At 43.2% G+C, this 9,741-nt stretch overlaps 1 protein-coding gene across 1 annotated transcript; it reads left to right on the top strand.

Moving 5' to 3' along the window:
- Nucleotides 1-333: 333 nt before the first annotated feature.
- Nucleotides 334-8,791, top strand: Purb (purine rich element binding protein B). The gene has a single exon (XM_021648225.2). The coding sequence runs from the start codon at nucleotides 530-532 to the stop codon at nucleotides 1,481-1,483; it is 954 nt and encodes a 317-aa protein (XP_021503900.1). The 5' UTR covers nucleotides 334-529; the 3' UTR covers nucleotides 1,484-8,791.
- The last annotated feature ends 950 nt before the right edge of the window (nucleotides 8,792-9,741 follow it).

The following is a 9,741-nucleotide window of genomic DNA, read 5'->3' as shown; positions in this document are numbered from 1 at the left end:
CCCTGACACTTCTTTCCTTGGTCTCCGCTTCCCAGGAGGTGAGCGGCTCCACTCTTGAGTAATTCATGTGCTTCTCAGCATAATGTTCTGCCTTACCACAGCCCAAAAGCAACAAAGCCATCTGATCATAGACTAGAGCCTCTGAGACTATGAGCGTCAAGAAAGCGGACCCTAAGACCGGTGGACAGAGGCAGAAAGAGTCACCCAGAGCGCTCCAAGGCCCTTTCCCGGCGCGGACAGTGACGTCACCTCTGCGCCCGCCGGCGTGCCGTGCTGATCTTCCGGCCCAGAGTCGGCGGCAGGCGGGGTGGAGTGACGTCACGAGGACCGCGCGCCGGAAACGAGCCGAGCTGCACGGAAGCCGCGGGGGCGGGGCGCGGAGGCGATGGGGGGCGGCGGCGGCCGGCGATGAGCGGCGGGCGCGCGTGAGGAGCCGGCGGGCGAGGCTGGGGGGCCCCGGAGCGCGAGCCGCAGGGCGGAGGGCGGGGGCGCGAGCGCAGCGGGCGGCGGTGAGGCGGCGGCCGAGAAGATGGCGGACGGCGACAGCGGCAGCGAGCGCGGCGGCGGCGGCGGCGGGCCCGGCGGCTTCCAGCCCGCGCCCCGCGGCGGCGGCGGGCCCGGCGGTGAGCAGGAGACGCAGGAGCTGGCCTCGAAGCGGCTGGACATCCAGAACAAGCGCTTCTACCTGGACGTGAAGCAGAACGCCAAGGGCCGCTTCCTCAAGATCGCCGAGGTGGGCGCGGGCGGCTCCAAGAGCCGCCTCACGCTGTCTATGGCGGTGGCCGCCGAGTTCCGCGACTCGCTGGGCGACTTCATCGAGCACTACGCGCAGCTGGGTCCCAGCAGCCCGGAGCAGCTGGCGGCGGGCGCCGAGGAGGGCGGCGGGCCGCGCCGCGCGCTCAAGAGCGAGTTCCTGGTGCGCGAGAACCGCAAGTACTACCTGGACCTCAAGGAGAACCAGCGCGGCCGCTTCCTGCGCATCCGCCAGACGGTGAACCGCGGCGGCGGCGGCTTCGGCGGGGGCCCCGGGCCCGGCGGCCTGCAGAGCGGCCAGACCATCGCGCTGCCCGCGCAGGGCCTCATCGAGTTCCGCGACGCGCTGGCCAAGCTCATCGACGACTACGGGGGCGAGGATGACGAGCTGGCCGGCGGCCCGGGAGGCGGTGCCGGCGGCCCTGGGGGCGGCCTGTATGGAGAGCTCCCGGAGGGCACCTCCATCACGGTGGACTCCAAGCGCTTCTTCTTCGACGTCGGCTGCAACAAGTACGGGGTTTTCCTGCGAGTGAGCGAGGTGAAGCCGTCCTACCGCAATGCCATCACCGTGCCCTTCAAGGCCTGGGGCAAGTTTGGAGGCGCCTTCTGTCGGTATGCAGATGAGATGAAAGAAATCCAGGAGCGACAGAGGGATAAGCTTTACGAGCGACGCGGTGGGGGCAGCGGCGGCGGCGACGAGTCCGAGGGTGAGGAAGTGGATGAGGATTGAAACGGGCAGCTTGCCGTGCTGGCCTCCCCCACCCCACCACCATCCCCCCTTGGCTAGAGAGTTCCCTTTCCTACTCGTCCCCAGTGAGCTAGTGGAGAGGGATCAGGGGAGGCCACAGACGGAGAAAACAAAATTTAAGATAATATAGTTAAGAGAAATAACCATAAGAAAACAGTCACAGACAATTAGAGAAAAGCAGTTAAGTTCCAAGGAACTGCCAGCAACCTGCAAAGAGGACAGCAGCATCTCCTCACCTGCGCAAGAGTCTCAGCTTCTGTTGTTAAAAACCGAGGTTCGTAAATTCATCAGGAAAACATTGGAGGGGATAGATCTTCGAACGTCTGGGACAAAAAAAACACATCTGAGTTACCCAGACTCATCCATTGGTAATAGTTGAATTTGTGTTGTACCTGGGTAATCTGGTCTTACCTCCAGGCCTCACTATTGCAGCATCTATCCCTTCACCTCCATCGAAATCGGCGTTTTGGATCTAGGTGTTAATGGAATCTTTGAGAAGAAAGAGGCCTTTTCAGTTACCCAGTTCTGAGGGTACAGGTTTATGAAAAAGAATGCAACTTTACACAATCATGGACAGGGCAAGAGAAGAGTTCAAGAAGCCATCGGAGAATTCAAAAATCAATTGGATCCATTTTTAAAAATGGTTTTGCATGGAACCTGGACCAAGGCCCCTGTCTTTTCTTTGCAGAAGTGTTTTCCGGGATGCAAATCTATTCAGATATCAAAGCTTGAACTAGAATCCATTATTAAAATAGTTTAAAAGTTCGCAGAAAATTTTTTTCGAAAGCAAAAGCAATTTTACGATGGGGATTGCTGAGGTAGGCACAAGAAGTCAGGCACAAAGCACAAGGCAAACCATTTGAGTGGATTGGTTGCTGCTCACTAAAGTTCTTCCCTTGATCTCTTTAAGTATGGAGATCTTTACCAAGAAATGGCTTAGTATGAGTGAGAGCTGGATCCCTGTGGCTCCACCGTATGAGCTAGTGAATTATGGCTAATTCGGCTGTTACAGCCACTGTGGCTGCATTTTAAACCTTACAACTTGACTATCTGCAGAAAGGAAGTGTGGCTACAAGCCTGAGCTTTAATGGAGTATACATCCTCACAGAGAAGTTGGAAGAAACCAGAACTGAAGTCTTAATTTACCTTCAGTTTAATCTGTGGATTTATTGAGATACTGACGATCCTCAGGTCCAGAATTCCAGCATCATTTATTCTTTTAAAATAAATTTTTAAGAACTTGATCCATTGTATTCAGTACCTCACAATCAAAGTTGGCAAATGATGGATGAATGATTCAAGCATTGCACCCGGTGGAAGCTGAAATCCATCTATGAATGGAACTGAAGTGAACGCGAATGCTGACTTGATCCTGGAAGCATTTTTATACCATCTTGAAATTTCAACAAACTGGCATTTGCCGGTTTATCCAGCTGTCTTTCAAGAATAAAAGTTGGGGTTTTCAAGGATCGCCTCTTCTATATTTTAAATGGATTTTCAGTATAAATGATTTTTCTAATCAAGTTAATCCCACCCCATCAAAAGGTATTCCTAGAAATGTCATAGACCTAGGCAACTTCGAATCGAATGGGAGCTAATGTTCTTTCCAAAGTTTTTCAGGTATTTGTGTGACACCTTCTCAAGAACCAGGAGGCAAGTAACCCCACCTCCACAATCTTAGTTTTGTTTTTGTTTTTTAACTGCATGCCTGCCCTTTATTTGAGCTGCCTTTTTAATTTATTGCATATCCTTTTTATTATCTTATTTTGGTATTATTCAATCTATACAATCTTTTTGTATTTATTGGGAAATAAGTGATATACAAAAAGGTCATTTTCTTGTCTGTGGCTGAGAGGGAGGGAAATATTTGTGTATATAAAATTAGGCTTTGAAAAAAAATAGACTGATTCAGAAAATTGTTGATCTTAGACTTAAAAATGGAAGAGCCACAAACATTGGTGCCCTTACAGACTATTTCTCTACTCTCATCGTCACAGTAGAATTTTTAAACAGATTTTTTTAAAGCTTTTCTTTTAAATTTTTCTCCGTTGCAAAGAATGTTTCCTAAATTGTATGGGAGCAATAGTATTTTTGATGTTCTAATGACATCCGTATACTTGTACTGTATTTTGTACTACAAGGCAGCTGTTTTCAATAATGTCCTGCTGTATTTACCTATGTGTTTTGAGTGTTTGTTTCTTTGCTGCGGAGAACAAATTCCTACTTTTAGTAAAGGAGCTAAGAAGCTAGCATTAGATTTGCAGGAACTTTATAGTTTCAAACTCTGAGGCAGCAATGAAAATTAAGGTTGCAGCTATTCGTTGATGCTGTAACGGTTTCATTTTGAAATCATGTACAATTCCTGTATAGACCAACTTGTTTTCTTGCTTCAGTGGTGGTTCTGTTGCTCAGCTGCAGTGAGCCAGTTCAGTTTTGCAAAGGTGCAGTACCTCTCCTTCTCAAGGGGTTGGTTTTTGTTTTTTGTTTGTTTTTCTTTTTTCTTTTTATTTGGCTGAATTGCAGTAACTAGCCTTGCCTTTCTATTCTGTAGAAATGACAGGGTCTTCACAATCCTTCACCAGTGGCTACTAAGCTATAATTAGCTGAATAGAAAGAATGTGGAAGTGGTCTGAGGCATATAGAGTATATGCCAAGAACACTACCATATATGGCATCAGCTTTGGTTACCAGAGAAATTTTCTTAGTCATTAGACCATATAACAGTAATATATCATATGTAAATCTTTAGATATCAATTTGAGAATCCTCCAAAAAAAGGAGCAAAGAATGCATAAGCTATGTGTTGGCAAAAGTAATTTATATTAAAATTTTGACCTGCCTTTGTAAGATTAAATGGTAAATGTCATAGTGGTGGGTTTTTAAGTCTTAACCATCTCTGAGGTTTATTTCTCCTGCAGGGGGTGGTTCATGGCCTCTCTTCCCACTGTAGGAAGATAGCAGAAGGATGGGGATTAATTGTAGCATTTCACTGATCCTCATTCCAGGGACTAGGGACAATAGAAATCTGCAAACATGGAGAGTCGGTCATAAATATTAGCTTTTTTGAAGGTGTTGGTTTTTTTAACTTCTGTCAGAAAATGACATTGTACAAATTATGGGAATCAACCAACTTTTCTGTTTTTGAAGTGCTACTATGAACGATTTAGAGTTGTATTTTTTTGTTTCAAATTTGGCAGATATCCCAACTAATGAAAATAGTCACAGTCCTGAGAGAAGTTGGAGCTTAAACTCCAATTCAAATTACTGTTGATGTTTCTCAGGCTAATGTATACGGAAATGTATTTTTAAGAAAATCAAAGAGAAAAAAAACAAATCTATGCAGAGACCCTACTACTTTCTGGTTTCTATTGTCCCTACACATCATTTCAGCAAGTCTAATGGCAGATCTTGTCAGCAAATTCTTCAGTGCATATTCTGCACAAAACGAAACATAAATCTGCACGGCACCAAAAACCAAACAAAAGCAAACCAAAAACCCAGACACCCTATGTATCTGTTGGAAGCATGTAGGTGGTACAAATGACTGTAGCCATGAAGCACACATGGCTACTTGTCATCTCACTTTCCATAATTATTTACTGCAAAATGATTGAGAGGCTTTTGGTGCAGGCAGCCATTAGCCTCCTGCTTCCTTTGTTACCTCTGGATCACTTTGCAGTAAATTGCAGGTCTTTTAAAAGATTCAAGCTTCGGTTTTCTCAAAACAAAACAATTATCCTGTCTTACCTGAAAATGCAGGGTTGTGGGCAAAAGAGGCTGGTTATAATAATGCCCTCATATTGAGTGGTCTGTAAATGGCTGCACACTTCAAGCACTAGAGTTGCTGAGGATGCTCTGTTAATGTGACCTTGACTGGCTTTACTGGGGTATAGAGCAGTTTACACCCTCGACTGTTTGCATCCACCTTGCTGTTGAGGTGGATGGAAGTAAGGAGAGGCTGGAGTGTGTAAGTCATGCACATAAGTATTCTTCACTGTAAATTTTGTTTTCATTTTTAACCCAATTATGGTACTTTGTCCAATGCACAACTGATCTCTCAGTAGATATTCATTTGAAAATAGTGTGGCCTTGACCAGTGAGAAGGGGAAGAAGTGACTTATGCGTGTGTTAAAATGACCTGTTTGCTGAGAGTGGTTGTTCTGCAGCACTCTTACTATCGTGTTTTTCATTGGGGAGAGTTAATGTTTTTGACCCTGAATTGAGTTTTCTTCTATTTTTAGGAAGTATCAGAATTGCTCTGATGAGTAACAAAGTTAACTGCTTTGATGTCCAATCTCAGGTTTTAAAATATAGTGGTATAAAAGCCCACTGTTACTAATTCTTAAGACAATTTTGATGTAGTATACCCTAAAAGTCACATGCATAAGGCCTGTTCAGAGAGCAGAGCCTCCATCTTTTTGCTCCTTTTCCATTTTGTACTTACTTCACTTGAAAAAGTGTCAAGTGACTTTGCATTGTATATTTCCATTTTAAACCCTGACGTAGTTCTCAAAGATAAAGCACTTTTTGAACATGAAATACATGGATAATGTGTGATGTGGATCATGGTTTCTCAGGCCCCTAGATAATCCACTTCTGAGTATTGTTCTATGTAAGGAGAATAGAGATCTTTGCTAATGTTAGGAAGTTTGTATTCTTGATTAGAATGCATTTGCTAGTTTCCAATGGATGGGAGAGTAAACAATGCTGCATTCACAATTTAATAAGTTGCTTTCCCTCGAGCCTTAAGGTAACTTTTCTTTTCTGTCAACAACAGCACTGAAGTTATAGTAAGTGAATGAGATTATCTGTTTTCAGGGTTGGTTTTAGAGTACTGTAAATCAATTAGCTGTCTTCCTAAAGAGTCATAACTCCCTTCAATAGACTGAACAGTGGGTTTGGGGAGGGAGGGTGAGGGAAGAGAGGGACGTAGTTTGTAGAAAAGAAAAAAGAAAAAAAGCCACGTTTACCTTAAAATATAAAGAAAAAGTTCATGTCCTGTCCTGTTGGAAATTTCAGATGTAAGGTGGAAATGGCAAAGTATAAATTCATTTCCCCTAGCTTTTAATTTAGAAAATCTAAGTTATTTTCAAATATTAGCCCCTGGAAGTTTCAAGAGGTAGCTAGACTTGTGAAAGATGAATTCTATAGCAGAAATTTCAAGAGATAACTAGACTCATAAATGATAAATTCTATAGATATCTCTGACTTTGCTATTAAAGTTACCTTTTTCAGTCCTCAATTTTTGACCCTAGTTTCATTACTGAAGGATTTAATAAACTTTTATGTGAACAAATGGGATCCAGTTGTCAATACTGAAAATTAAATTTGGAAAATGGAAAAATAATAAAATTGCACCATAAAGATTTATTAAGGCCTTTATGAATGTATTTTATATTTCCTAATGAAATAGGAAATAGCCACCAATGTAATCATGCAACCACTTCTATTCACTTTTACTTTCATTTGAAAAGCAAATGCCTCTTGAATTAGACTTTCCAATTGGAATAGGTAGAGCCATGTTAAATAATAGCAAATGCCATATTTGTAGTTTCAGTAGGACTTCTAATAAAGAGAACAGAACTTTATTAGAAGTTAAAGCCTTTTTGTGATTCTAACACTTTGGAGAAGATTTTAACTATAAACATAAGGTTCTGTGATCAAATTTTATGTCCACTACATTACTATCCACTGCATGTATAAGAGGAATCATTTTTATGCTCTGAAAAATGGATCTAAAAGTTCTGGAGAGCAAGCAGTAGTAGGTCTGTTCAGTGTCCACTAGTGAAGACAGAAGGCACATGTGTGCCCTTTCTCCCACCTTCAGGAACTCTTCAGTGGCTAATTTCTTCAACACTTTTTTTTATTTCTTAAAGGCAAAATATTTTGTGCCCTGTGTTGCAAGACCACGATAGTTAGTAAACTCTTAATGTTTGGAAAGAGAATGACAAGACGTTTGTTTCTTCCCTTTTAAAAATGTTCTAGAGAAATATAAGTGCAGGAAAGTCCAAGAAAATGAACAGAATCATATCACTGAAAGCATTGTGTTGGAGGGGTTTGGAGGTTTTATAATAAACCCTTTTTCTCCAAGCCCATGTTACTATCCATTGAACCAAAGCTCTCGGGAGTCTGAAAAGTCAGGCAATTGGGCAGAAAGTCTAGAAATTTGGCTGTAGGACAGCATGACTTACTTTTTACAAAGTCTGTGGTTTTGCATACTGTGGTGGCAGGCAAGTATATTTTAGTTACTTTGTCGTGACCTTGGTCTATTTGGACTTTCCCCTGAAATTAGAAGAGTTGTATTAGGCATTTACTCCTGTGAGTCTTCATGCAGATGTCTACCAGTCTTGTGAGTACAGTGCAGATGACACACTTTGTGTTGTAGGAATCTCACTGCCAGTCCTGTCTGCCGGTGGCTCTGTTAGGCTAGGCTCTTCACTCCAAAGCTGGGACTCATGTCCTTCTAGTTGGGAATCTACAGAAGTAATTTGAATGAGTTAAAACCAAATCTTGATAGCAGGAGACAGCTTCCTGGTCTAGATGTACAATTAGCTTAGGTTGGAAATTACTTTAAAGATGGTTTAGGAATGTCTTTAGTCTCTGTGTAAATACCAACATGCTTATTATGCATCGTAAACCAGTGTGTATGCCTGTGTATGGATTTGTAGAGCTGGTTTCTGCTTCAAGAGAAGCTGCACCTTTGATTTTGTAAGGTCCCCTCCACCCGGAACCCTATAAACGTTTGTAAATAGAACACTAAAATTTGTAGCGGTAGGATCAATTTGGGAAATATCTGCTGAGAGACCAAAAAGTTCATTTTTTTAAGTACCTTGGTTAAAGAGTAAAGATTATTCCTCTTATTTTTTAAAAGAAGAATGCACTTTAACAAACACAGCTGCATGGGCAATTCAAACAATTCCATGAAGTGCAGTCCCCATCCAGAAACCACACTTCCTGAAAACCGTTCAAAGCAGAGTCCACACGGGCTGCTGAGCTCACTGCCTGTAGGTTGAAGCTCAGATTCTGATGAATTGTGAGACAAGCAGGGCTGCTTCAAAGAGCAATGTGAATACAGCCAGAAGCTTCAGACAGGTCTGTAAAATGGCGGGTCCCGTATTTACCACTAACTAGCAAAACTGACAGAAAAACTCATAGAAATAAACGTTTAAGAATCCTTCCTGCTGGTGTGCACTCCTTCCAATAGCAGACTTTTGCAAATGGAGTTTTACAGTCTATATTTAAAAAATTGTATGTTTGTAACAAATAAAGTATGCGGAAAAGTGAATGACAGTCTTGTGCCTTTGTCTCTTATTTAAGGGATTGCATGGTGTTTGGGGAAGACCTATTAACATCCATTGTGGTTCACAAATGGCTGTGGGTTTGAGGGAGTTCCCACTTGAAGTGGCCTGAAATCTAGCCACTTGAGATCATCTGGGCTTCTGTGGTCCTTACTAGATAGGCATCTGTGGAGTAAGAGCAGATTAGAAGGGCTCCTCACAAAACCTTGCTGCCCCAGATGTTCCCTCATTTATCAACTGTTAAAGGACTGGCTAACCAGCAAATTAGGCCAATATTCTCTTGCCCAAATAATAGAGGAAAACCAAAATGGTCGTGTCAGGCGGTCCTGGCCAGAGATGCTCTTCTTCTCAGGAACTGCTTTACGCTTCATATCCAAGGGAGTCTTTCTGGGCAATAGCAGACAGATAAGCACACATTTGATCCACTGTCAGAGCGATGAGACCATTCTATTTGGCCTCTGGAGCACCACATAGACGTGAGAGTAAGAATAGTAAGTGAGCGATCAGGTTTTGTTGGGTGTACTCCTTGAGAAGGCCCTAGGATTCTGATCACCTTGGGGAACTGTTGCACTAGGCATCAGTCTGTGTAAGTGACATCTCTGAAAATGACGGATGGAGTTGGTGAGATGGAAGCTTAGCTGGGTGTGGTGGCACAGGCTTTTAATCTGAGCAGGTAGATCTCAGTTAATTCAAGGCCAGCCTGGTCTGCATAGCAAATTGCAGGCCAGCCACAGCTACAGAGTAAGACCTTGTCTCAAAAAAATAAATAAATAAATAAATAATTATTTAGTTCTTTTTACAAAGTAATCCTACACACAACACCACATAAGTGCATACATAATTTTCCTGCGATGATGCCTTTGTGCAGTCTGGCAGTGGTTATTAGTGCCAGGGACAGAACACTTTGGAAATTTATGGGTTCTAAAGACCGGGCCAACTGGG

This window comes from Meriones unguiculatus, chromosome 12 (genome assembly GCF_030254825.1).
Source record: "Meriones unguiculatus strain TT.TT164.6M chromosome 12, Bangor_MerUng_6.1, whole genome shotgun sequence".
NCBI classification, from domain to species: Eukaryota; Metazoa; Chordata; class Mammalia; order Rodentia; family Muridae; genus Meriones; species Meriones unguiculatus.
The sequence above is the reverse complement of the archived record's forward strand: the minus strand, read 5'-3'. Positions and strand labels throughout refer to the sequence as shown.

Excerpts from the sequence above, each read along its gene's own strand:
- Purb (XM_021648225.2), top strand. The coding sequence starts at position 530 with ATGGCGGACGGCGACAGCGGCAGCGAGCGCGGCGGCGGCGGCGGCGGG.